At 43.4% G+C, this 23,827-nt stretch overlaps 2 protein-coding genes across 2 annotated transcripts in view; one reads left to right on the top strand and one right to left on the bottom strand.

Annotated features, from left to right (window-relative positions):
* LOC110538402 (carbonic anhydrase-related protein 10) overlaps positions 1–7,631 on the bottom strand; it is a 31,227-nt gene extending 23,596 nt beyond the window's left edge. Inside the window, exons 1-2 of the mRNA XM_021625205.2 lie at positions 7,217–7,631; positions 3,831–3,905 (exon numbers count right to left, since the gene is read on the bottom strand). Of these exons, the coding sequence (XP_021480880.1) occupies positions 3,831–3,905; positions 7,217–7,274 (133 nt within the window). The 5' untranslated portion in view covers positions 7,275–7,631. The remainder of the gene's footprint in view (positions 1–3,830; positions 3,906–7,216) is intronic.
* A 10,059-nt stretch (positions 7,632–17,690) lies between these two features.
* Positions 17,691–23,510, top strand: LOC110538969. Its single transcript, XM_021625935.2, has 8 exons — positions 17,691–18,052; positions 18,172–18,296; positions 18,430–18,466; positions 18,577–18,845; positions 19,082–22,560; positions 22,686–22,849; positions 22,970–23,051; positions 23,327–23,510. The coding sequence occupies exons 1-8, from the start codon at positions 17,897–17,899 to the stop codon at positions 23,482–23,484; spliced, it is 4,470 nt and encodes a 1,489-aa protein (XP_021481610.2). The 5' UTR covers positions 17,691–17,896; the 3' UTR covers positions 23,485–23,510.
* The last annotated feature ends 317 nt before the right edge of the window (positions 23,511–23,827 follow it).

Raw genomic sequence — 23,827 nt, 5'->3', positions numbered from 1 at the left:
CCGTACGGGAGTTGTAGCGATGAGACAAGATAGTAATTACTAACAATTGGATACCACGAAATTGGGGAGAAAAGGGGGGTCAAATTAAAATAAATAAATACATTTCCATGTACTGAATAAAAAAATACAATTTAGATGGGTTTCAATCACATTTTCAACTCTAGTGATGGAATGTAAAGGTTTAATGTAAACCTGGTTACTGACAAGCTTCTGGTTTGACAGGATAATATTCCTAGGTCTAGACCTTCTTATCATCATAGAGGATTTAACACCATCTGCTGTAGGAGGTTATTTTGCTCAGCCCTCAAACAAATCAAATCTTACTTTGACAAAGGCAAGGAGGAATAAGCCACTGCTTTTCTGACCTTTCTTTTGAGCATCTTCCTTTATCACCGCTGTAAATTACTTGGCTGGCTCGCCTAGAAATTATTTGGTTGTTAACAGTCTTAAATGTCAGCCATAATCTAGCACTTTCACACAATGTTTTTGCTTTGAGGACAATGTTGTAGCTAGTGTTGCTCCAATACCAAACCTATCCGCTCATCCTCCAGGCCGCCATACCTGCAGGTAGAAATACAGCAGCAATATGCTAGAACATATGTATGTTCATCACATTAGTCGGTGAGTGGGAAAAGGAGGAAGAGGGGCTTAACATTATTATAGCTCTGAGTGAGAGTGAATAATGTAAAGTGTCCTGTGAATATGGCCTTTTAATACCATTAGTATTAAATACCACCAAGATTTTTAAGAGCATAGTAATCATAATTCTATTCTAGCCTCTTCCCATTCCATTTAAATTCCCCCAGAACTCTTTGCGTGGGAGGGATTCTGTTTCTTCCTTCCGCACTTCTTTTTTGCCCCTCAGTCTTTGCAAGGGCATCTGTGTATGTGTGTGTGTGAGAGAGAGAGGGAGAGAGAGAGAGCGATAGCTGGCTGTGATCACTAACTTGGTGACCTACTTTCCAAGACTGCAGCACATACAAATAATAATACAGAGTTATGCTCCTGTAAGAATATACAGAAGGAAGGTGATACCTTTGTTTCTGACAAAAGGTTCAGTTGAATTGAAATCTGTATCAAAAAGTTAATGGGCCAAGGCATAACTGCACTCTTCTTGAGCCTGTTTAGATCAATTTGATTTCCTTTCTATTTCAAAAAGTAAAGTCTTTAATTAGATGGCTCCAAATGTACATTCTAGCTGTAGAGTTTCCTGTTTTCATCAAAAAGGGCTTGAGGTGAATGAATGTACAATAGCAAAAACATCCCACCAACTTGGCTTCCACCCATATGACACACAGCACATACACAGAGTCACTGTCACTTGCTGTGTGTGGATGTCTCCTCTCCTGTGTAAAGGTCTCTGTGGTGATAGACAGGAAGCTTCCCTGCAGCTAGGCTGAGAGGCTGAAAGGGCTCACCCCCTGAGTCCACACACTGATACACTAGCAGCAGACATAAAGTAAAAGGTCAGGGAGCATCCCACAACCTTCTACAAAAGACTTCCAAAGGCCTCTGTGTCACCTGCTGTGCTTATCTGTCACAGCTAATAAATAGGCCTTTCTCCTAAGGTAATCCAATGACAGGGTTAAACATGGACCAGCTGAGAACAGCGCTGGCCCTCGAGGCAGCAGTTTCTGCTGGTGTCACATATCCTTATAGGAGTCCATTGGCTCATCCAAATGTGCACCATTCCTTGAGGCCCACATTGACAATTGGGGTGGGATGATAGCAGTATCGTGATACTCATTAGTATCGTGGCAAAGGAAACAAAACACAAAGCGGATTTGACTTCTTTAGGAAAACAGCGCTAATGTTGGAAACAAACATTATGTTGTCATCCAGAGCAGAACCGGCGCCAGGATAAAGTGAGTAAGGGGGCAGTGGAAATCGGTGAGGGGGCTACATTTTGGGGTGTTCTTGCACTGGAATTATATTTAATTCTGCTTATCACGCTTTACCAAAATAAACATAAAGTTCAAATGCAGAGACTCCGAGATCATTGAGTGCTTTTGAAATGACAGGTTGGCGCAAAGTCTGTAATCCATCTCTGCTACGCCGTGTCAGTGTAAAATAGGGTCCTTCTAGCAGTCACAAGGACACATATTCAGCAGGAGGAGGCAGGTAGAGATGCAAATTAGTTGGATTTATTTTACACAGCACTGGGGTTTCAAAGATGACGGCGATATTTATATTGATATTTAAACGAGCACTGGGTACATGATACCATGTTGGTCAATGTGTATGTCCATCTGGTGAATGTAGATTAACAGAGCAAATAAAGGACCATCATAGCAGTTGCCCCAAGGCAGATGAACACTTTGCCCAGGCCCTAAACACCGTCCAATAACCTTTTGGCAATGCAGGGGTACAAACTTCCCCACGTGGGCCTTTTTTTCTAGCAGGTAAGAGAGAATTCTCTCCTGAACAATGCACAGTGGATACTGGGGTTGTCTCCAGACTCCCCAGCTGTGACAACTTCCGTGCCACTCCCAGGAAAGATTTTGCAGTGCAGTCCTTTACTCTCCGAGTACACCCTGCCACCCTCTCCAGGCTCCGGAGAGAGCTAGGTCATCATCAATTCAGTGTCAGTCAATGTCGGGATGAAAACCTCACTCATAGGAAGAGCAGAGGAGCAGGAAGGAGACAATTGGGCCGCCAACACTTAAACTGGTAAACTTGACCCCGCCCTTATAAATCTAAATCAAATATTACATGCCAAGGTGTACAACTTTATTCACTTAGCATACCACAGAGATGAGACGCATTTTTTCCCGCTTTTTATGGAAACTCAAAGGAGTCATACCTAACTGCCCCAGTGGCTTTCCATAGCCCGCCTACACACACAGTGGCACGCCCTGTCCATTGTGCTGACAGCGAAGATAGTTTTAGTTTTAAAAAGAGCTAAATCTGAGGGGGGCTAGGCCCCCTTTAGCCCCCTCGTGGAGCCAGGTACAATTCAGAGTCACATGTATTTATTTCCCAAGATATAGCACAAACTATTTTACATAGAGCAGGTTTTTAAAGGACAACAGAGTTTGGTCTGCTTCATTTTCATTTTTGCTATGGAAAAAATATTGTCATACTGGTATCACCCTGACCCTATTGGCAATAGTGTAAGTCTTGGCAATTGATTCCTGCAAAACAGGAAGTTGATTCCTGCAAACAGGAAGTCACCTTTCTGTGTATGATATAATAGTTATGTCAAATGTACATTTTAACGAATAACAGCCTTATGTTGTATTAGTGAAATGTTACCAGACTGCACTTGACTCCATTGTTATATTGGTCATTCGATCCTTCCTCCTTGAAAAGGTCTGAGACCTCTATTTTATTCATTGTGCTGCCATTCTTCTTCTGTATACTTGTATGTCTGTGCTCCCCTTGATTATGGAATGAAGAAGCACAGGGAGGGAGGAAGATGGAGAGAGGGCTGTGATAAAAATTTCATAAGACCTGCAGTCAGAACAGTAGTGAACCTGAAGCTCCTGCTGCAGAGACAGAGAGCGGAGGAAGAAGCCAGCCCATGTCAATAACACTGCCCAAGAGCAAGAACGTTAGTAACAAGCGAACCCTCCTGATTAACAAGAAATGTTCCCTTCCCAAAACAGAGAGGAATGTTTGGTCTGGCTTTCTGTTACAAAACAACCCACTGGACAAAAACTGGTTGAATCAACATTGTTTCCATGTCAGTTCAACAAAAATAATGAAATATGATGACATTGAATCAATGTGGAAAACTGATAGGACCATCTCTGAATAGTGGGCCATGTGGACACCAAGGCTTTGAGTTCATGTGATGTCAGTGTTTGTTCAACATCTAAAATAATTACCTGGAACAAAGCTCCCTTGGACTGCATCTTTGTACGCCCACCAACCATCATGAATCTTTGGTGAAATTAGCTGTGCTGCAGTAGGAAAAAAAACAAAACCACAGAAACTATCATGTCGCTGAAAATGATCATCAACTCACTTGTTAGAACACTTAACTTTCACTTCTTAAGTCTAATATTACCTTTAAAGAGACAATGAGAGAGATTAGAGATAAAAAACTGAATTGAGGCCCTGGCTTTTGTGGTCAGCCTGACCACATTAAAGAGACGTAGGGTTTGGAACGTTCAAGTGGATACCTCCATTTAATAGGATATGTTACGTTACAAATAATAATGGTCTGGTTACTTAAGACATATATGAAAAGTAGGGAGGTTGGTCCATAACCAAGGGAAGTAGGGTGCACAAGCATTTCGCTACACTCACAATAACATCTATTAACCATGTGTATGTGACCAATAAAATGTGATTTGATTTTGATTAGGGGTGCTGAGGATACGGAGGCACCCCCTGAAAAATCTGAAAAAAAGTATAAAAATAAGGCAACCAAAGGTTGTGTGTTCGAGTTGGGTCGGGGACAACTGTAGCATTTAAGCTAACACTTTTCCTAACCTCAACCTAATTCTACTAACCTGCAACTTACATTCTCCCTACCTTTGTCCTTACCACAAATGCTAACAAAAGAACAAGCAGCCTGGAATCAGAGCAAGATGTATAGTACTTACTTTTTTTAACTAGGCAAGTCGGTTAAGAACAAATTCTTATGAACTGCCGTGTTCAGGGGAAGAATGACAGATGTTTACCTTGTAAGCTCAGGGATTTGATCCAGCACCCTTTCGGTGACTGGCCCAACACTTTAACCACTAGGCTACTGCCACCCAATACGTCATCCAAGATGCATTATACAGTGCCTTGCGAAAGTATTCGGCCCCCTTGAACTTTGCGACCTTTTGCCACATTTCAGGCTTCAAACATAAAGATATAAAACTTTATTTTTTTGTGAAGAATCAACAACAAGTGGGACACAATCATGAAGTGGAACGACATTTATTGGATATTTCAAACTTTTTTAACAAATCAAAAACTGAAAAATTGGGCGTGCAAAATTATTCAGCCCCCTTAAGTTAATACTTTGTAGCGCCACCTTTTGCTGCGATTACAGCTGTAAGTCGCTTGGGGTATGTCTCTATCAGTTTTGCACATCGAGAGACTGAAATTTTTGCCCATTCCTCCTTGCAAAACAGCTCGAGCTCAGTGAGGTTGGATGGAGAGCATTTGTGAACAGCAGTTTTCAGTTCTTTCCACAGATTCTCGATTGGATTCAGGTCTGGACTTTGACTTGGCCATTCTAACACCTGGATATGTTTATTTTTGAACCATTCCATTGTAGATTTTGCTTTATGTTTTGGATCATTGTCTTGTTGGAAGACAAATCTCCGCCCAGTCTCAGGTCTTTTGCAGACTCCATCAGGTTCTCTTCCAGAATGGTCCTGTATTTGGCTCCATCCATCTTCCCATCAATTTTAACCATCTTCCCTGTCCCTGCTGAAGAAAAGCAGGCCCAAACCATGATGCTGCCACCACCATGTTTGACAGTGGGGATGGTGTGTTCAGCTGTGTTGCTTTTACGCCAAACATAACGTTTTGCATTGTTGCCAAAAAGTTCAATTTTGGTTTCATCTGACCAGAGCACCTTCTTCCACATGTTTGGTGTGTTTCCCAGGTGGCTTGTGGCAAACTTTAAACGACACTTTTTATGGATATCTTTAAGAAATGGCTTGCACAGTGCTCCTTGGGATGTTTAAAGCTTGGGAAATCTTTTTGTATCCAAATCCGGCTTTACACTTCTTCACAACAGTATCTCGGACCTGTCTGGTGTGTTCCTTGTTCTTCATGATGCTCTCTGCGCTTTTAACGGACCTCTGAGACTATCACAGTGCAGGTGCATTTATACGGAGACTTGATTACACACAGGTGGATTGTATTTATCATCATTAGTCATTTAGGTCAACATTGGATCATTCAGAGATCCTCACTGAACTTCTGGAGAGAGTTTGCTGCACTGAAAGTAAAGGGGCTGAATAATTTTGCACGCCCAATTTTTCAGTTTTTGATTTGTTAAAAAAGTTTGAAATATCCAATAAATATCGTTCCACTTCATGATTGTGTCCCACTTGTTGTTGATTCTTCACAAAAAAATACAGTTTTATATCTTTATGTTTGAAGCCTGAAATGTGGCAAAAGGTCGCAAAGTTCAAGGGGGCCGAATACTTTCGCAAGGCACTGTACATTACATCATCCAATTCGTATGATATTGTTCGGCAGGGTAAGACGTGATACTACATGTCCTCCAATTCATATGATATTGTACAACAGCTATTCCATTCATAACATAACATATCATACTTAATGGAGGGGAACATGGGGATCGTGCCCCCTGTCAGTTGTCCTCTCTCTTACTCTCTTGCTACATTGGTGGCAGGCAGCAATGGGATCATTCCGGAGGTTTCTAGGGCGCTGGTTTGCAGACGGTGCTCTGTGCAAATGGACAAGTCTCGAAGGGAGAGAATACTGAAACACTGTTTATGTGAGTGTTCTACTGCCTCTATCACAGGCCCAGGGTTTTGTGGTACATCACTTGCCCTTCTGCACTTCTGGATCTTGGGGTCAAGCCCCACGGTCAGCTGTTCTTCACACTAAACATCATGTCAGCGGTCATGATGGTAAGAACATAATATACCATTTATTGCAGTCTGGCAGATGTAAATAAGAACAGAAATTAGATGGAACTTTTCAAGTATGTTTATTGACAAATGAGTCTCTGTCATAGCTTATTTTGGGAAAGAGGCCTCCTAGGATGATGTAAGATGTGGGTAATAATGATATCCATGCAACATGTAAAGAGCAACGCCTAATGTTGAATCTAATCTCAGCATTACAAATTTGACAGGCGCAAAGAGATTTTGTAAAATGTTCTCTCATTTGTACCAAATTGGGGGCGGGACAAAAAAAATCTATAATCCTAAACACAAATAGCCTATTATATAATATTATGACTAAGATTCACGAGAATGGCTAGAAAATCAACGATTACAGTAATTGTGTTGCCAACTCACGCGCAAGTGGAGCAAATATTTGCTTTATTGACCTTTAAAGACTCGTCATGCTTAAACCTACATTAAAACAATTATTGGTAGACAGCTGCAACACCCGTGCCCTACATTGCACGGTTTACAGTTGCAACCGTATCATCAACAGAAGACTATTCTGTATTTCCTTACCCAAATACATTTAAATGTGTTACAATATTCTGGGGTTTGTTCAAGCCCTGAAGTTCATCACTTCATCTCATTAATTACATTTAATAACCGCAGGCTTCAAGGCTTACCTGATGTACAGATGAAATATGCTTGAAAAATCAAAAATATTTCCCAAACGATATGCATTCTTCATTCATTCCAAGTTAATTTTGCAAAAGCTTAAATATATTAATTGTAAAGTTTGAGTTCTTAACGATGACAAACTTTGATGAGGCATTTTCCCCAATCCGTCAACGATCCAAGGTGTCACTTTCAGAGTGGGGCGCGCTCTGCCAAAATGGTATGCCAAAAGAACGCGCGTTAAAAAACACTACCGCTCAAAACACGTTGTAATGTGAGCAATAAAAAATATATATTCTATAATTACGACACGATGCCGTCGTTCGCTTCGCCATTGAATGTGTTTGAAGACCGAGTACGAACTAAAGCTACATGACTGGCTATCTTTGAGTGGACTCAACTTGTCACTGCGTGCCGCAGACCATCACCATGGGCAGACTGGTCTCGTGGACTAGACGTAGCATAGTAAACGTAAGTACGGGACACTTAAAATTAGTACAATACTTTATGTTTGGTATGCTTATATAAGATAGTAGGTTACTTAAGGCAAAAACGAAAGGAAAGTGGTTGGTCGTGGTGGTTGAGTGACATAACGCAAAAGTCTAGCAACTCAAAGGTTACATGGTCAAATTGTATCACAGACAGCTTTTGCATTTGAGCTAATTAGCAACTTTGCAACTACTTACTTATTTTTAGGTACTTTGCAACTACTCAGTAGCGGTGCATGGGTAATATCACTGAGGACGCCAAGGCAGTACAAAAGCCATATTACGTGAAAATTGCGTTGTTTGCTTTATAAGCTATTCGTTCATACGCCACCGTGATATACAATAAGGCAGTGACTAGAAAAAGACAACAGTCACACAGTGGCGGAAATAATTTCAAATACACATATGTTAGTTTCGTCACAAAACTGGAGAGCAACATCTGTCCAGTGAAGTCCACAGAGAAAATATAGCATGTAACAAGCAGTTATATGACATGCAGCATGGTCAAGCGTGTTAATGTTTTCAACAGTTTACTAAACAACTACTGATTTAGAACCAGAGTTACACCACGCACCATTTCAATTTAAACATTGTCAAATCAACAAGGCTACATACAGTGGGGCAAAAAAGTATTTAGTCAGCTACCAATTGTGCAAGTTCTCCCACTTAAAAAGATGAGAGAGGCCTGTAATTTTCATCATAGGTACACTTCAACTATGACAGACAAAATGAGAAAAAAATCCAGAAAATCACATTGTAGGATTTTTAATGAATTTATTTGCAAATTATGGTGGAAAATAAGTATTTGTTCGCCTACAAACAAGCAAGATTTCTGGCTCTCACAGACCTGTAACTTCTTCTTTAAGAGGCTCCTCTGTCCTCCACTCGTTACCTGTATTAATTGCACCTGTTTGAACTTGTTATCAGTATAAAAGACACCTGTCCACAACCTCAAACAGTCACACTCCAAACTCATACAATTTGTAATTTGTAACACATCATACAACATGCATGATGGACATTCACAAATGACTACATACCATACGAAAGGAAACATATCATACTAAATTTAGTGTCTCAGATTTCTGTATAGAATAATACGAAATACTCTGAGACCGTGTTGCCATGAGCCAGTGACATGCCAGCAAGGTGTGAAAAAAGAATGATGATCAGTCAATAGATAAACTACTCTGAATCTGTAATCTTTACTTTTATTAATTCATGTAGTAATGCATCTTAACAGGAATGGCATGTAGCCTACGTTTTGGCAGTTTGTAATGTATTGCCAAATGGCCATATTTATAAGGCTACAAGTTTTAATTTGTGTGATTAAATCTGTGCTTATGATACCCACAAACCATGACAGGCCTACACAATACAACAATATAACTTAACCCCTACCTAGCCCATAATATTGGGAAAAATGTAGATACATTCCATAATTTCCCACATAGCTAGAAAATACAAGTTCAATGCAAATTAATGGATAATCTGAACACTTAGAGACATCTGGTGGTTGTACTTAGCTAGTACATCTCCAGGAAAAATGTTTGCCGATATACAAACATGGAGGTATTCCACCCATTGTAGACTATACTGTACATAGTCCCACTGTAACACCTATAGGGCTTGGATATAATTTAGTTGAGAAAACAATTATTGTTGGGAGTCTATAATTGGTAGTCAGCGTTCCACTGGATCAGGTGTTGGACTAAGGGTTAGGCCTATACTGTATGACAGACTGGAGTTTGGGGCCACTGGCAACTATGGGTTCCTATGAGAACTCATGTTGTTCATGTTGCCACTAATGTCAATACTAATATTCTAACTGCAGGCTAGTAATTCAATAGCCATTTCATTGTTACATATGAAATTCACTTATTTTCTTGCCTGTGCTTGATAGCCACCTCAATCTCCCTGAGGATTTTCCCCTTATTGTTTCTCATGTTTGCAGATGCCTTTTCTAGAAGGTGATACATCTTCCCTACAATGTAAGACAGTACAAATGTGGTGTACTCAACCATCTCCTTCTTTATTTCCTCCTCACCTAGAGACATGATAAGAAACATCAGGATCAGACACATCAAGCAAAGAAAGGATACACAAAGAGAAGGAAAGCATAGAATGAGATGACATACCTTTACAATTCTACATATTGAAGAGGGGCATGTATATGATGGTGGGTTCACTCGGTTGCCCTCAGAGACGTAGCAGTCCTTTGGATGGTCTTTTTCCTTTGTCACACTGTCGCCTATTTTGGGGAATGGATTTGCCATCTTTTTTTAATAGTCCCTGGAGTGCATCACATTCTGTGGGTAAAGAAGGTATTAGTATGCGTCCCAAATGACACCCTACTCCCTATAGTGCTTTACTTTAGACCGAGAACCAGGGACTCTGTTCAGAAGTAGTGCACTACATAGGGGAATACTGTGCCATTTCGGACGAAGACTTGAATGTGGCCGAACCATCTAGGCCGCGGGTGTCACATTTGGATAGAAATATAGTATACTACGTCAAAAGAGATTTCTAAGTGGGAATTAAGGGTAGATTTTCCTCAAATATGTCCACTGCGCTGAACATCACATCTCCAAACACTTCACCAGTTCATTTTCAAGCTCTCTGGCTCCAGTGTAAAATGTGTATTGGTTTAATTTGGTTTGTCTGCAAAGTAGACAGATGGAATATTCCTATAGTAATGCTACTCTCACAAATACCACTAGTACAACAAGTATGACCAATCTATCTTATCATCACTGTCATCATCAGCAGCATCACAAACAATCATAGTTGTGACTGGATACAGAACCAGATACAGTGCCATTCTTTGTCTCCGAATTCTGGGGGACACGGGATAGCGCTGGGATAAATATATTCCAAATTATTTTTGTTCCAGATTTATTTTATTTCACCTTTATTTAACCAGGTAGGCAAGTTGAGAACAAGTTCTCATTTACAATTACGACCTGGCCAAGATAAAGCAAAGCAGTTCGACACCTACAACGACACAGAGTTACACATGGAGTAAAACAAACATACAGTCAATAATACAGTATAAACAAGTCTATATACGATGTGAGCAAATGAGGTGAGATAAGGGAGGTAAAGGCAAAAAGGCCATGGTGGCAAAGTAAATACAATATAGCAAGTAAAACACTGGAATGGTAGATTTGCAATGGGAGAATGTGCAAAGTAGAAATAAAAATAATGGGGTGCAAAGGAGCAAAATAAATAAATAAATAAAATACAGTAGGGAAAGAGGTAGTTGTTTGGGCTAAATTATAGGTGGGCTATGTACAGGTGCAGTAATCTGTGAGCTGCTCTGACAGTTGGTGCTTAAAGCTAGTGAGGGAGTGTTTCCAGTTTCAGAGATTTTTGTAGTTCGTTCCAGTCATTGGCAGCAGAGAACTGGAAGGAGAGGCGGCCAAAGAAAGAATTGGTTTTGGGCGTGACTAGAGAGATATACCTGCTGGAGCGTGTGCTACAGGTGGGAGATGCTATGGTGACCAGCGAGCTGAGATAAGGGGGGACTTTACCTAGCAGGGTCTTGTAGATGACATGGAGCCAGTGGGTTTGGCGACGAGTTTATTTTTATTTTTATTTCACCTTTATTTAACCAGGTAGGCTAGTTGAGAACAAGTTCTCATTTGCAACTGCGACCTGGCCAAGATAAAGCATAGCAGTGTGAGCAGACAACACAGAGTTACACATGGAGTAAACAATTAACAAGTCAATAACACAGTAGAAAACAAAGGGGGAGTCTATATACAATGTGTGCAAAAGGCATGAGGTAGGCGAATAATTACAATTTTGCAGATTAACACTGGAGTGATAAATGATCAGATGGTCATGTACAGGTAGAGATATTGGTGTGCAAAAGAGCAGAAAAGTAAATAAATAAAAACAGTATGGGGATGAGGTAGTATGAAGCGAGGGCCAGCCAACGAGAGCGTACAGGTCGCAATGGTGGGTAGTATATGGGGCTTTGGTGACAAAACGGATTGCACTGTGATAGACTGCATCCAATTTGTTGAGTAGGGTATTGGAGGCTATTTTGTAAATGACATCGCCAAAGTCGAGGATTGGTAGGATGGTCAGTTTTACAAGGGTATGTTTGGCAGCATGAGTGAAGGATGCTTTGTTGTGAAATAGGAAGCCAATTCTAGATGTAACTTTGGATTGGAGATGTTTGATATGGGTCTGGAAGGAGAGTTTACAGTCTAACCAGACACCTAAGTATTTGTAGTTGTCCACGTATTCTAAGTCAGAGCCGTCCAGAGTAGTAATGTTGGACAGGCGGGTAGGTACAGGTAGCGATCGGTTGAAGAGCATGCATTTAGTTTTACTTGTATTTAAGAGCAATTGGAGGCCACGGAAGGAGAGTTGTATGGCATTGAAGCTTGCCTGGAGGGTTGTTAACACAGTGTCCAAAGAAGGGCCAGAAGTATACAGAATGGTGTCGTCTGCGTAGAGGTGGATCAGAGACTCACCAGCAGCAAGAGCGACCTCATTGATGTATACAGAGAAGAGAGTCTGTCCAAGAATTGAACCCTGTGGCACACCCATAGAGACTGCCAGAGGTCCGGACAGCAGACCCTCCGATTTGACACACTGAACTCTATCAGAGAAGTAGTTGGTGAACCAGGCGAGGCAATCATTTGAGAAACCAAGGCTGTCGAGTCTGCCGATGAGGATGTGGTGATTGATGACAAATAACATTTATTATTTTTCTCCTTTCATTTATTCTAATTGTTTCTCTCCTCTCGCCTGTAAAAAGAAGGTGACCCAATTACCACCCCATCGATGGGGGGATTGCGTGATAAACCTCCAGCTAAACGCTGCACTGCCCAGGAGTCACGTGTACCCTTTGTCCCAGGAGGAGACGTTGGCTATGGAGACATATGTCACGGAAGCTCTGGGACAGGGGGACATTCGGCCCTCCATGTCACCCGTCTCCTCGAGTTTATTTTTTGTGAAGAAAAAGGAGGGTGGTTTGCGTCCGTGCATTGATTATCGAGGTCTCAATTCCATCACGGTGGGTTTTAGTTACCCACTACCTCTCATCGCTACGGCGGTGGAATCATTTCACGAGGCGCGGTTCTTCACGAAACTGGACCCCAGGAGCACGTATAATCTAGTGCGTATTCGGGAGGGAGATGAGTGGAAAACTGCGTTTAGTACCACATCTGGCCATTAGGAGTACCTCGTCATGCCATATGGGTTAAAGAATGCTCCAGCCATCTTTCAATCCTTCGTCGACGAGATTCTCAGGGACCTGCACGGACAGGGTGTGGGGGTGTATGATATCTTGATCTACTCCGCCACACGCGCCGCGCATGTGTCTCTGGTGCGCAAGGTTCTTGGGCGACTGCTGGAGCATGACCTATTGGTGAAGGCGGAGAAATGTGAGTTTTCCAAACGAGCCGTTTCCTTCCTGGGTTATCGCATTTCCACCTCGGGGGTGGTGATGGAGTGTGACCGCGTCAAGGCCGTGCGTAATTGGCCGACTCCGACCACGGTAAAGGTGGTGCAGCGGTTCTTAGGGTTTGCCAATTACTACCGGAGGTTTATCCGGGGTTTTGGTCAGGTGGCGGCTCCCATTACCTCACTGCTGAAGGGGGGCCTGTGCGTTTGCAGTGGACGGCAGAGGCGGACGGAGCTTTCCTTCGTTTGTTCACCGACGCTCCGGTGTAGGCGCATCCGGACCCCTCTTTGGCGTTCATAGTGGAGGTGGGTTGGAGCCGTGCTCTTACAGCGCTCGGGTGCTCCACCGAAGCTCCGCCCCCATGCTTTTTTTTTTAAGAAGCTCGGGCCGGCGGAGCAAAACTGTGATGTGGGGGACAGGGAGTTGTTGGCTGTGGTTAAAGCCCTGAAGGTGTGGAGACACTGGCTCGAGGGGGCTAAGCACCCTTTCCTCATCTGGACTGACCACTGTAACCTGGAGTATATCCGAGCGGCTAGGAGACTGAATCCTCGTCAGGCAAGGTGGGCCATGTATTTCACCAGATTTAGATTCACGATCTTGTATAGACCAGGTTCCCTTAACACTAAGGCCGACGCGCTGTCCCGTCTCTACGACACCGAGGACCGGTCCATTGATCCTACTCCTATCATTCCGGCGGCTAGGCTGGTGGCACCGGTAGTATGGGAGGTGGACGCGGACATTGAGCGGGCGCTAAGGGGGGAATCTGTGCTTCCACAGTGCCCAGAGGGTCGTAGGTATGTGCCGCTCGCTGTACGTGATCAATTGATTCGGTGGGCTCATAGTCTACCCTCGTCGGGTCACCCGGGGATTTCGAGGACAGTGCGGGGTCTTAGGGGGAAGTACTGGTGACCCACCTTAGTTAAGGACGTGTGATTCTATGTCTCCTCCTGTTCAGTGTGCGCCCAGAGCAAGGCTCCTAGGCACTTGCCACGAGGGAAGTTACAACCCCTCCCCGTTGCACAACGGCCGTGGTCCCATCTATTGGTGGACTTTCTCACTGATCTTCCCCTGTCTCAGGGAGACACGACGATCCTGGTCGTTGTGGATCGGTTCTCTAAGTCCTGCCGTCTTATCCCGTTGCCCGGTCTCCCTACGGCCCTACAGACTGCGGAGGCTCTGTTCACCTACGTCTTCCGGCACTACAGGGTGCCCGAGGACATCGTTTCTGATTGGGGTCCCCAGTTCACATCCCGCGTGTGGAACGTCTGGGGGTCTCGGTCAGCCTAACCTCTGGGTATCACCCGGAGAGTAATGGGCGGGTGGAGAGAGTGAATCAGGAGGTGGGTAGGTTTCTGTGGTCGTATTGCCAGGACCGGACGGGGGAGTGGGCGAGATACGTCCCCTGGGCTGAAATGGCCCAGAACTCACTACGCCACTCCTCTACCAACATGTCACCGTTTCAGTGCGTGTTAGGGTACCAGCCGGTTCTGGCACCATGGCATCAGAGCCAGACCGAGGCTCCTGCGGTGGAGGAGTGGGTGCAGCGCTCTAAGGAGACCTGGAGGGCCGTCCAGGAATCACTACGTCAGGAGAGTGGACGGCAGAAGAAGAGCGCTGACCGTCACCGCAGTGAGGCCCCCGTGTTCGCACCGGGGGACAGGGTCTGGCTCTCAACCCGAGGAGCACCGGTTTGAGTGTGTCAAGAACTGCAATGCTGCTGGATTTTTCACGCTCAACAGTTTCCTGTGTGTATCAAGAATGGTCCATCTAGCCTTGACAAAACTGTGAGACGCTTTGCAGTCAACATGGGCCAGCATCCCTGTGGAACACTTTCACCACCTTGTAGTCCATACCCTGACAAATTGAGGCTGCTCTGAGGGCAAAAGGGGGTGCAACTAAATGTTCCTAATGTTTTGTACATTGTATATTTGCCTTCACAAAAAGCAATTCAATTAATCAAGTAGTTAATGACTGTCATGTGTCAACTTGCACTAAGTACACACACACACACACACACACACACACACACACACACACACACACACACACACACACACACACACACACACACACACACACACACACACACACACACACACACACACACACACACACACACATACATACATATATATATATATGGACCTTCCATTGCTCTCTGCGCTTTTAACGGACCTCTGAGACTATCACAGTGCAGGTGCATTTATACGGAGACTTGATTACACACAGGTGGATTGTATTTATCATCATTAGTCATTTAGGTCAACATTGGATCATTCAGAGATCCTCACTGAACTTCTGGAGAGAGTTTGCTGCACTGAAAGTAAAGGGGCTGAATAATTTTGCACGCCCAATTTTTCAGTTTTTGATTTGTTAAAAAAGTTTGAAATATCCAATAAATGTCGTTCCACTTCATGATTGTGTCCCACTTGTTGTTGATTCTTCACAAAAAAATAAAGTTTTATATCTTTATGTTTGAAGCCTGAAATGTGTCAAAAGGTCGCAAAGTTCAAGGGGGCCGAATACTTTCGCAAGGCACTGTATATAGTGTATGTTGTAAAGCAGGTTTGTGGGTGGGAATCCACTAAACAAATTATAGTACATTCCTATTTTCCTCCTTCTTATATAGATTATTTGATCAGGTTGAATTTGCTAAATTATTTTGGAACAATGCTTTGAAACAAAGTACAGTATTCAAATACATTTTTTGATTTACTATCCACTGTCTGTTATAGATTAAAAACTCGGCCAAAGGTCAATAACCTCAAATATCCATTAAAATGGTGCCTAATACTTGTATGTTTGAGAAATTTGATTTATGAGATTTCTGTTGATTTGTATTTGGCGCCCTGCAATTTCATTGGATGTTGGCGAGGGGTTCCGCTAGACAGGTTTAAACCATAAAAACAGACTATTAGTCTGTAGTGTTCATTTCATAGCGGTACTTCTGGACCGAGCCTCGCGAGAGTTTGGTGTCTTTTGAAGACTGGGATCACGTCATTACCTTTACCAACCACAAGAGGGCAATATGTCCTTTAGTTCGTTTTTTAGGTACCACCCTTATTTATTGAAGTCCTCTATATAGGCTGGGCAGAGTTTATTGAACCGATGTTAATGATTGGGTATGACTATGGATTTTAGGGTGAATATAGATGGTCAGTAAAAGGTATTGACTGTGCAGTTATAGTTTATTGGCCTGTTCTCCTTATATCTGGTTGAATTACAGCAGTCATCAGAGCAGGGATGTAACTATACCTGCGACCTGCCCCAGTACCTGTGCGTTAGAGATGACGACGATAGCTCTAACGTACAGATAGATACCGTACGACCTTATTCAAAAACTCTCAGGATCTTATAGAAAGATAGTTTCAGCTCAACTGCGATGTTATGGTATGTAAACGTAGTGTATCACCTTTTATGTTGTTTTGCAAAACATGGGCCTACCACCCCCAGAACTTCCATTTAAATTCAGTACTTTCAATGTGTAGGCCATAAACAAAGCGTTGCATCGGGGGTGCATTTGCAATTGCGTAAAATGCTCATAACATTGTTACGTCATAATTGATGAGGTTTAAAACTGAACAGAAAAACTGGTTGGATCAGTCTTATCTTCGTTGTTGACTGGACGACCTAGTGTTAATCATTGGATGCGCATTCTCTTATTTTACAAGGAAAAGACATGGAGAGTAAAGTATCTGAGGTATGTTACTTTATTTTCAATGCTGTGGTTATTGTAAATGAGAAGAAGAATCATTATACAGATTTTACAGCAGGATGACATCCAATTGTATTCATTTATGTGGGTTAAAAGGTAGCCTATAGGCTGTCATTGACCAAAACATTTAAGTAATAGACCACTCATAGGCTACTGTAAAGATAGGCTAGATGTAGCATGTAGGCCAACTTTCTAATGACTTCAAGGGGTCAAAGGTTATGACCCTTAGGTTGGGTGCAAGCAAAGATGATCAATTATATTGACAAGATAGTTGAGTGGCCACTCTAACAATGGAAATACATATCCTGTAAGGCAGGTGGGAGGGGGTGAGATCAGGTATGACCATTCTAGCCAAGGAGAGGGCAGATGCATGTGTGAACAACAGGCACAACTCCAATATAAAGTAGATTTTTTTCCAAAGTTGCTGAAATGCCACGAGTGTCCGCTTATATCAGTGCATTCCAAACAAACTACCCATTGCGAAACTTCTATTCGATCAAATACACATCACGCAGCAAATTACCGATGACATTTTTCGTTGTTCAAGTTCAATACTCTCATTGACCTCCATACAAATTCTTCACTTCGTGGTCTTATTTTCGCTGATAAATTTTGGGTAGAGTAAAACCTCGCTTTGCCTCTTCCTTTCTGGTGAAAGAGTTGCAATAGGTCAAAGGATATAACCTCGCCTTCACTATAGATAAGATGAGACCAACGAGATGGCTAAAGGTGAGGCATGTACAGTTCTTTCTGATGTCTTTCAGGGGTCAGAGGTCAAAAGTGATGACCTCACCCTCATAGATATTGGAATCACAGCCTCTTGAGGACCCTATCAATATTGCTGATGACATGCAGGATGAAGTCAGATTTACACAAATTATCCATTCACACATAGGTCAAAGGTCTATACATTATGGCTAGGTCCCGGTGATCATAGAGAGATTATTTTCCTCTGCATAGATATGAAAAAGATCAGCCTGATACTGGGAGCCTGACCCAATTCTTTGCTGATCAAGAAATAGCCAGCCCAACTCAGTCAATAGCAGCTGAACCGGAGGCAGAGATGCAGGAGGCTGGTCTGAAGTCAGCTGACCCAACCCAGTCACTAAAGGCTAAAATAGAAAGTGAGATGCAGGCTGATCTAGAGACAGCCGGCCCATCCCATGTACAGGAGCCACACCAGACTTCTCTACTCAACTCTGGAGACCTGGAACTGGAGGTGAAGACTGTAGTCACCTCTCAATTTAATCTTTAGTTGCGTTGTGTGTGTGTGTTTAGGAGGAGAGAGTACTAGAGTCGATTGAATTCCAGCCTAACTGTACTTCCTGTCGTCCCCAGGATACTGATGTGACCTTCACCACCACGCCCACGGCCCCCCAGGCTGCAACGTCCCAGAACAGCCTTGTCAGGCTGCAAAGAAGCTCCCCAGACCTCTCCACCTTTGTGCAGGACATGACTGACAAGTATGTTGCTCTGTGGCTTTCCTATTCTCCCCTTGACTGTTTGATTGTATTATAAATATTTTAGATGCCCAGCTCATCTGGGCTTCCTAGATATGTTCCCCATTAGAAAAGGTATATTTTATTTACTTTTCAGACACTGGAATCTGTTGAGTGAGAATATGCGTGCCAAGGTGAGTTAAAGTCAGTTCCTGTCTGATTGGTTAGTTAAATGGTGACTAATCACATGGCTCTAAGTCATTATATCAGTACAGTGTCTAACTTCTCTATATGTTCATTACAGTTAACCAGAGATGAGTTTACTGCCAAGTGCATGGACATTGTCACATGGGTGAAGAAGATCAAATCGACAGTTGTGGTTCCAGCCCTTGACCTCACCATGCAGATAGAGCTGACTGAGTTGCCAGGCTCTCCTGGATCAGGAAGTGAGGAGGCAGTAACTTCTCTTTCCCGCACTGTGAGATTAAGTTGTACTCAAGGCCCCAGCAGGAGCACCAGCTCTAAAACTTCCTGGAGCATGCGGACACCCACACTTTTCCCCTCCACTTACAGGTAAGCACCACTATCCACTTCCCTCCAAGAAGTTCTACCCTCACACATTACTCCCATACCCCTCACCATGTGTACCAATAACCAGCCCCACTTAGTGAGAGATACTGCTTAGATGGATACAAGCGCTCTAAAATGTTTATTGGTTTACTTCCTCTTCAGTAGTAATAATAATGAGGTTGAGTCCAAAATGCCATGGACATTTTTGTTACTATGTCTCTGTTGTGTGCATTCTCTAGGTCCATGACCTCTTTGCTGAGTGAAGAGGACGATGAAGACTTGATCCCTGGAGAGTTCACATATCTCTCTACACCTGAGGGGGACAATAGAGAGGTGAAGGACAGACCCTGCTCAGAACCACTCAGGTCTGTGTTTGGTCTGTCTCAGAGCTGTGTTTTCAATCAAATGGTCCACAGTGGAGCATGTAGGTCGCTGAGTGAGATTGTACTGCCGTCCAGCCGGAGTAGGCAGAGGAAGCTCATGCCCATCATCGTCTCTGCAGACACCAGGTTGGTAATGGAAATTGTGGAGATGGTGATGAAAGTCATCAACTCCAGGCTAGTTCAGCTAATGCTACATGTGGGTTGTGATCAGGGAACTGAAGATCATGGCAGCAACTCAGCAAGCATTCGGTTTGCTCAAGAGATGCTGAGCATGGCAATTGCATCAATGTATGCCCACGCCATGGCGCATATTGCGCACGGAAGCAAGTCCAGCAGTCGCCAGTCCAAAAAGTCTCCGCTTGAATTAGAGGGGGAGCTTGAAGCCATATTGGGTCCTCTGGCTGGACAGGTAATAGTCACCATCATTAATAGTATCCTCAGGACTAAAGACAATGGAAGAACTGAGCAGGAACGGACCACCCCTTTGAGTTACTTCCTTACTGCGGTTTCTGCTGAAATTCAAAGCATGGTAGTTCAAAGATCTGCAAGTAGACATTCCTCCAGGCAGTCCATCAGAGACCACTTGATGAATATCTCCAAGGGCAAGATCGTGAAAGCCGTTCAAATTAAAATGTCACAACTCTATGGCGAGTCTACCAACGAAAGCTGCATATCAGCAACTCCAACAATCCAGAGCCTGTCCATGTGCTCTTCCAAAGAATCCCTTTGTGATTGGACCTCAGACGACGTGCATCCAGCTAAGTTCCTGTCTAGCAACAGAATTACAGCATTGTCGAATGATGTTGTGGATGTTGTGTTTGGTGATGTTCTTTATAATCTTGGACTTTTGGACAGCCAAACACATTTAAATCCACAGAGCACCGGCTCATCAATAGACATCAGGGGTGTTGCTGGGGAGATGGTCAGACAAGTCTCCGTAAAACTCCAGCCCTTTGTTTCTGAGAGCAGTCTGGAGGCCATGTCCACGACTCACGACTCACCATCTCTGCCCATCTCAGACTCTGACTTGAAGTTCTTGTGCTCTCACTCAGCGTTTGCTGTGGCAACTGCCTGCCAAGCAATTCAAAATGAGCTTGAGATTGAGATGAGTCTCAACCCAGCCACAGAGGCCGGCTCCCAGGGTAACCTTGCTGCCAGAGACCTGGTATCTTCTCTGTCACAGAGTCTTGAGGACATAGATGTTTCTCACATCATTCAGGGCCTTAAGGAGGAAGATGTGACATTTGCCAATCTGAACAAAACCCCTTCAAGCGACACTAATAGATTAGAGGAAATCTTATCTGCCCATATTTCCCCTGAAAGTATTGCAGCGGCATCGGTGGATCTTTTTGATGGCGTATTAGGAGACTTGCATGAGGCATTTGAGGCAAATAAGGTCTCAGCAGCCACAAAATCTGGTCGCAAAAGGTTCTGGGTGGAAGTACATTCAAGTTCACGAAACCTGTACACCAATGTGCTGGACAAACTAAATAAGTGGTTCAGTTTACACCATCTCACTGAGGAAAAAGATGTCCCTCAGAATACCAAGCTCTCTGCAACTGGACCACTCCCAACTGAGGCCTGTTTGGAGGTATCTCCTGTGCAAAAGACCAGTATTAACAGCTCAGGTATGTCCTTCAGGTCTCTGAGTGATATCTCAGACAACCAGCCAACCCTCAACACATGCACTAAAGAGGTCATCAAAAAGGTGGCATCAGTTCTGAAGGTTGAGGCTTCTAAGGAAGACTGTTCTTCTTCCGTTGGAGGGAGGACATTAAATGTGTTCTTGGAGTTCAGCCAGAAGTTGGATGCTCTCATCTCAAAGTTGGAGGACCTCCCCATTTTAGGTGAGATTTCCTCGCTCACACAGCCACAAAGTGCAGTCAGCAGCAGCAGAACCTCTAATATTTCCATCCGGAGTATTCTAAGTGTGGAGTTCCACACAAAGGCTAACCAAATCGTGAGTGAGGCCATCTTTGGAGCTGCAATTGTTTTCATTGCTCGCAAGGCCAACCATTTGGAGCTAATGAATATGCCTGCTACCTATTCACAACACCTGTTTGCAGCAGCCTCAGACATTGTGAACATTATTGTGGAAGACCTAGAGAGAGAGACCATGGATACAGAGTCCCACCTAATACCTAAAATAGTTTTTGATGAGTTTCTGGATGTGGCTCACAACATCTACTACCGAGTGAGGGATAGGCTGAAGGTCTTCTTCTCCATGTCCCCAGTGCCAGCCTCCAAAACCAAAGATATGGTGGATTCCATGCCTGTGGAGAAACATGGATACTTTGAGGCCTCTGACACTGCTCATGACCCGGAGCGACCTCAATCTGTCAGGAGTGAGAAGATGTTGACAAAAGACAGTTTAGCCAATGTTGAAAGGTCTAAATCCCTTGCATCTCAGGGTGACACGTCAACAGAAAATCAAGACTTTGACACCTTCACATTGACACCCACCAAGAGCATGTCAGTGTTGAGTGATCACAGTTTGAAAGGAGATTTTTCTCTCTTGAGTGAAAGTTGCCAACCATTTTTGGCTCTCCAAGACTCAACAGTGCCAGTCACTAAGCAGAGTTTCACCAAATCTGCTAAGAACACCCTCAGCCAGATCCTAAATGTGATCAAGTGCAGAGTGGTTGCCTCGAATAATTCATCTGTTGGAAAGAAGACAACTGACATGTTGGACTCTCTTCTTGAGAGCCTTGACCAGTTGACTGCAGATGAGATAAAGGGGACAGCGTCCCACAGCTTGATCACAATAGATGTGCCAGAATCACTGTCTAAGCAATCCTTGACAAAATACTTGTCAACTCATGAGAGGAACCAGGATTCTTCCCCTGCAAAGCTTGTATGTCAACCATCATGTCTGATACCAACATCCATATCTGACACCAACATTATATTGCAAACTATAATGGAAACGCTGGTGAAGGAGGAATCAAGGAAGACTTCAGCAGAGGAAAACCTTGAGAGGCTCGTCTCCATTGAAACCATTCAAAGTGTGTCAGACGAACTCATCACAAAGGTCCATGGTCTCATTCAGGAGATCACAATAAGCCGGCAACTTCAATCAATGGCTGGTCACAGGAGCTTATCTGAACCGGCATTGCCAAAGCCAGCCCTGAAAAAGCTGTCAAGGAATGATGCCTTTGAGCTCGCCTACAGCTTTGCCGAAAATTCTGTTAGGACTCTCCTGGGGCAGTGTTTAGATGTCTCGCCCTTTTCCACCGGAGTAAGGCAGACGATGGATCAGGTCACTAAGATAATGACCAACACAGTGATGGACACGCTGACTGATGTGTCCAAGCCCACAGTGAAGTCAGAGGATGGTAAGTTAAATTGCCATTTTAACTCTGTAGAGGAATCTTTTGTAACGTGCTCAATAGATTGTTTCTTATGATGTAAAGTTTACTGACTTCAACTGTGCCTAATGTATCGTATCTACTTCTCCTAGAATTAGTTTCCAGGTTAGTCCAACCAGATGAATTCCCCACCAGGAGCCTTAACCCAGCTGATGGCAACGCTGAGGTGACGCCTCGCTCTGCTGGAGGTGAAAAGAATAGCAAGAAGTGGCATTTCCTTTTCAAAATGCCTAACATCCCGAAGATCAGGATCAAGGTAGGGAGCTTTGTGTTTTGGAATTGCTTCTAAGTTAGGGCTGCGATTTAATTATCCCACAGCCAGTGGGCTTATGAGATATTGTGAGGGCTCTAATGTCAGGATATATTTTGTCAACAGGTGTTCAAGAGAAAAGGACAATCCAAGAAGCACCCTGAACTGGAAGCGCTGCCAACAAAACGTTTCAGTGATATGTCACTGAGTGAGTAATAAGCATTGATTATGTCATTTTAATTCATCACCATGTGACCAGTTTGTAACGACCTTGGCAAGAGTGAACAAAGATACAGTACCAGTCAAAAGTTTGGACACACCTACTCATTCAAGGGTTTTTCTCCAGTTTTTACTATTTTCTTACATAGTACAATAACACATATCATGTTGTAACCAAAAAAGTGTTAAACAAATCAGACTATGTGTATATTTGAAATTCTTCAAAGTAGCCTTGATGACAGCATTGCACACTTTTGGTTTCAGAGGTTCCTTCCGCTTCCCCGCCAATGGAGGACCTGATACCTGCACCTACTGCACAGGATCCCCAGTCCCGTAAATGCTCCTTCGTGGTTAGGGTGTTTCGGGCCCTCTCTCGAGCCATCACCAGCCTCTTCAGAGGAGCTTCAGGGAAGAAGCACTAGATAAGTGCCTGATTTTAATAAACATTACTGCATTTATTTTTGTGTCTACAGCAGTCGTATGTGCAAAATAACAAGATTAGTACTTGTTATTAGTACTTTATAGTGGTAGACTTTTTATGGTCATTGATTGTGGAATACTGATAAAGACAAAATGTTGCTTCTTATAGTGTGGCATGCCCACCTTCAGTGTGGCATGCCCACCTTCAGTGTGGCATGCCCATATTCCAAATGTCAAATAGGGAATCCCCAGCTACCCACCTCTAAGACTCCTGAGACGCACTGATAATTCTCACAGTATCCCACTCATCCCACTCCTAGCTTATCATCTATGGCTGGTTTAACA

Source organism: Oncorhynchus mykiss, chromosome 12 (genome assembly GCF_013265735.2).
Source record: "Oncorhynchus mykiss isolate Arlee chromosome 12, USDA_OmykA_1.1, whole genome shotgun sequence".
NCBI lineage: Eukaryota > Metazoa > Chordata > Actinopteri > Salmoniformes > Salmonidae > Oncorhynchus > Oncorhynchus mykiss.
The sequence above is the reverse complement of the archived record's forward strand: the minus strand, read 5'-3'. Positions and strand labels throughout refer to the sequence as shown.

Bases quoted from the DNA above. Each gene is read 5' to 3' on its own strand.
- LOC110538969 (XM_021625935.2), top strand. From the start codon at position 17,897: ATGCAGGAGGCTGGTCTGAAGTCAGCTGACCCAACCCAGTCACTAAAG. The intron at 18,297-18,429 runs GTATGTTGCTCT...TTTACTTTTCAG, and splicing joins GTGCAGGACATGACTGACAA to ACACTGGAATCTGTTGAGTG. The intron at 23,052-23,326 runs GTGAGTAATAAG...TTTTGGTTTCAG, and splicing joins TTTCAGTGATATGTCACTGA to AGGTTCCTTCCGCTTCCCCG.